Source organism: Austrofundulus limnaeus, unplaced genomic scaffold, assembly GCF_001266775.1.
Source record: "Austrofundulus limnaeus strain Quisiro unplaced genomic scaffold, Austrofundulus_limnaeus-1.0 Scaffold21, whole genome shotgun sequence".
Taxonomy (NCBI): Eukaryota; Metazoa; Chordata; class Actinopteri; order Cyprinodontiformes; family Rivulidae; genus Austrofundulus; species Austrofundulus limnaeus.
In genome coordinates, this window is record NW_013952423.1 from 3,500,255 (window position 1) to 3,503,754 (window position 3,500).

At 40.8% G+C, this 3,500-nt stretch overlaps 1 protein-coding gene across 1 annotated transcript in view; it reads left to right on the forward strand.

Moving 5' to 3' along the window:
* Window positions 1-248: 248 nt before the first annotated feature.
* The window catches only part of LOC106514686 (UDP-N-acetyl-alpha-D-galactosamine:polypeptide N-acetylgalactosaminyltransferase 10 (GalNAc-T10)), a gene marked incomplete at its 5' end in the record, with an annotated part of 5,545 nt that continues 2,293 nt past the window's right edge, over window positions 249-3,500 (forward strand). The window contains 2 exon segments of the mRNA XM_014004084.1: window positions 249-345; window positions 1,448-1,586. Of these exon segments, the coding sequence (XP_013859538.1) occupies window positions 249-345; window positions 1,448-1,586 (236 nt within the window).

Here is a 3,500-nt window from a genome sequence, read left to right on the forward strand (position 1 = left end):
GAACCTCTTGGAATAATGAAGTACATTTATAAGCATTCCATATTTCTAAAAAATAAAGCTTTTAGTGACAAGTTCATGGAATTTAAGCAAAGGCTTAATGTTTCCAGAGCTGACTCTTCTTCCTTAAAAGGAAACATCTAAACATAAAAACATTAAAGATGATCGCGTTTGACATAAAAAAGGGATTTTAGCATTTTGATTATGTTTTCTGCTGCAAGTCTCAAGTCTGTAATTTGGTCTTTGTGCAGGGGTTGAACCAAAGAGTGGTCCAGGTGGGCGTGGACGGCGTGCGGCGGACAGACTGGCACGACTATGATGCGATAAGAAGAGATGCTGCTCGTGTGGGTGCGTCCAAACTCTGCTTCTTCTTCTTCTGCTGCAGTGTTGTTGCACAATGCCCACACTCCGACTCAAAAACAACCAAACCTCTCCTCCTCCTTCCCTCTCAGTGGATTTCTCTCCCAGAACCCCCGCCGATCGATACAGCTAGCAGAGTTCAGAATTAAACACACCTAATTTCCAACAATAAGCATCGATTCTGCCCGCAGCGTCCAGCTGGAAACAAGTGGAAATGATTTAATTGGCTTTCGTGAAGTTTTAGCAGAAGCTTGGGTGGAAAATGACCTGGGCTTGTGAGAAAATGCCAAGAAGTCCCAGGCTGGCATGTTTACTGTGGAGGAATCAATTCTCTGGGATTTGTTTAAGAACTGTGAGTAAAGGCCTGAAGAGGGGGAAAAACCGTACGGTTGTATCGGTGGAGGAGGGACTTCTGAGTGGTTTGTGGAGGCATCTAAAAAGCAGACAAGCAGAAACACATGATGGTTGAASTGAGTGTTCTGAGGTTTGAGGTTAAAACAAACCATGCATTCCTTCACAGATTTCTAGATTTATTTTTGTTTCTTGTTACCTCCTGTCCCTTCGAGTCGTCGTTCAATAATTCAGAGTCCAGCTGTTAAACTTTTCAAACAACTTGAACCTGCTTTAATCCACAAAGACAGCCTGTTCTTCCCAGCAGCTTTACAGCAGAGGGTGTTTGCATGATTCTTTCAGAGATAAAACCTGCGAGAGTCTCAGTCCAGACCAGGAGAAAACAGCCAAACAGACCATTTATTTGTAAATGCATCACAAAGAAGTGGTTCAATAGAAGTAGCAGGTTGTCAGCTGCGTGTGGAGCAAAGAATCCTGCAGCTGGAAGAGAAAAAATAAAACTATAAATACATCTTTAATGACTGAAGAGCTCAGCTACTGAACACAGCTGCAAATATTTATGACTACACACTCGTTTAACTCCAGTGGAGGTTAAATATGGAACATAATTAATCTGAAAATGATGTAGAGATGAGCAGATTTAGTTAAAGTTTCAGTTGATTGTGTCTTTTACTTAAATCTGCTCCTAATTAAACACAAATGTTTGATGCTAATTCAATCTTTTCTTTTATTTTGGAAGGTAACGGCGAGCAGGGGAAGCCGTTCCCTCTGACAGAAAGCGACCAGGTGGACCAGGCCTACAGAGAAAACGGGTTCAACATCTACGTCAGCAACCGGATCTCTCTGAACCGCTCCCTGCCCGACATCCGCCACGAAAAGTAGGTCCTGTTCGTGTCTTTACGTGTGCGTGAGTGTTTGTGTGTGGCAACGATCTGTGCTGCCATATTAGCAGGTGCTACGTAGCATCTTTAGCTACTGTTAGCAAACCATAATTATCTGAAAAAACTACCCAACATGTTTCATTAAGTGTTCAAATAAAAAGAAATTGCTTCAAAGACGATGACATCACATTTGTTTAGGAAGAAACATCCCAAAATAACTTAACAACACAGCTTTTTCAGTTTTTGATTCTTTTCCACTGTGTGTTTGTTATGTTGTGTGTTTTTGTTGGATTATTATAAGGATTTTGTGATTCTTGTGTTTTTCGTGAGACGGTTTATGGAAGACGCATGTTAGCGTGACCACGCTCTGCCTCGTTACGATGGTGATACGTTTTATATCACATCGCTTCAGTTGCTTTTTCAAAGTACAACTTCACAAAATTCAGTTTTAATAGAAAAACATTGCAAGTAAATAACCAAAAAAGCATGAATAATTTGGTTTTAGCTCCACTATCAGTGCTTGTAACTGCATTTTATTTAATGTCTCATGTCTCGAACGAACYAACAAACAAACAAARYCCATCTTTGTGGCTTTGTTTTCCTGTTTAATTTGTAGATGGTGCAAGGAATTCTGGGATACCGTTGGCCATGCAGGATACTCAGACGGGTGCAGAAAAACTATTGACTGCAGCCGTCTGAAACGCACGGTTTCTCTGAGATCTGGATTAAAACAACAGAAAACGAGCACCACTATCATGTGAATGAACGACCAAACTGGGCGTTAACTATCAGCTGAAGTTAGCTGAAGTTTCTTCAAATAAGTTGCTAAAGATACATTCTTCAGTCCGTAAAAAAATTWAAAAAAACTTTGCCGTCTTTGTTTTCCTTTTGTAATTTGTTGACTGTGCAATGAATTCTGGGATACCATTGGTCACGTAATACTTTGACGAAGTGGATGTTTTTGGGGTTTGTTGGCTGCGTTTGTCTCCCTCGGCAGTGACGTAAGCTGAACCGAGACAAACTATTTCTGTTTCAGTGGATGAAGCTCCTGTGATTACTTCCTGGTCATTTGTTTTTCTTGTTGTTTGAGATATTTTGAAACAAATAATAGTTTCCAGTGACCAGATTGTTTTGTTGGAAGAAGTTGAGATCATTTAAACTGATAAAGCTTTCTTGTCTTCTTGATAACAGAGGATGTTTGCACAGATGTTTCTCAGGAAAGCATTCAGATGAAAACATTTCCAACCTGTTCAGACTCTGAGAACTCAGAGCCCCTCCAGCCTCAAATCCCAACTTTCATTTTGCCTCTGACAGTCGGCCCTTCCTCCTCCTTCATGTGGAAAACAGCTGAAAGTTTTGTGCCCCCCCCGGAGGACGTTTTCCTTTTCATTTGTGTTTATCAAAYCAGGCCTTCCTTGACCCAATGTCTCCTGCAGTGACCCTTCTGAAAGCAATCAATGCAGCTTCTCCAAACGTTCAGCCACAGGTAGTTTTTCTGCTGCGAGCCTCTAAACATGTGGGAGTATGACATAATCAACACCTCACTGTTCGAAGCCGTGTGGTCGGAGCACTGTTGCATAAACTCATTGGAGTTAGTCATACAAGCAGCACGGGTTTCAACGTGTTTCAGGAAGAATCTGGAGGCTGAAGCTTCAACCTGATTATTACTAAACAGAAGTTCAAACATGAAAAGTTTAAAGAAGTCTTTCCTCCAGCAGATGTCCAGATATATTAATGATCTCATAGATGAGTTTTTACTTTGAGGTTCTCATTCAAACCTCCTTAAAATCACAGCCCTGCCTCCTCCACACAGCTCCGCTATCTATCTATCTATCTATCTATCTATCTATCTATCTATCTATCTATCTATCTATCTATCTATCTATCTATCTATCTATCTATCTATCTATC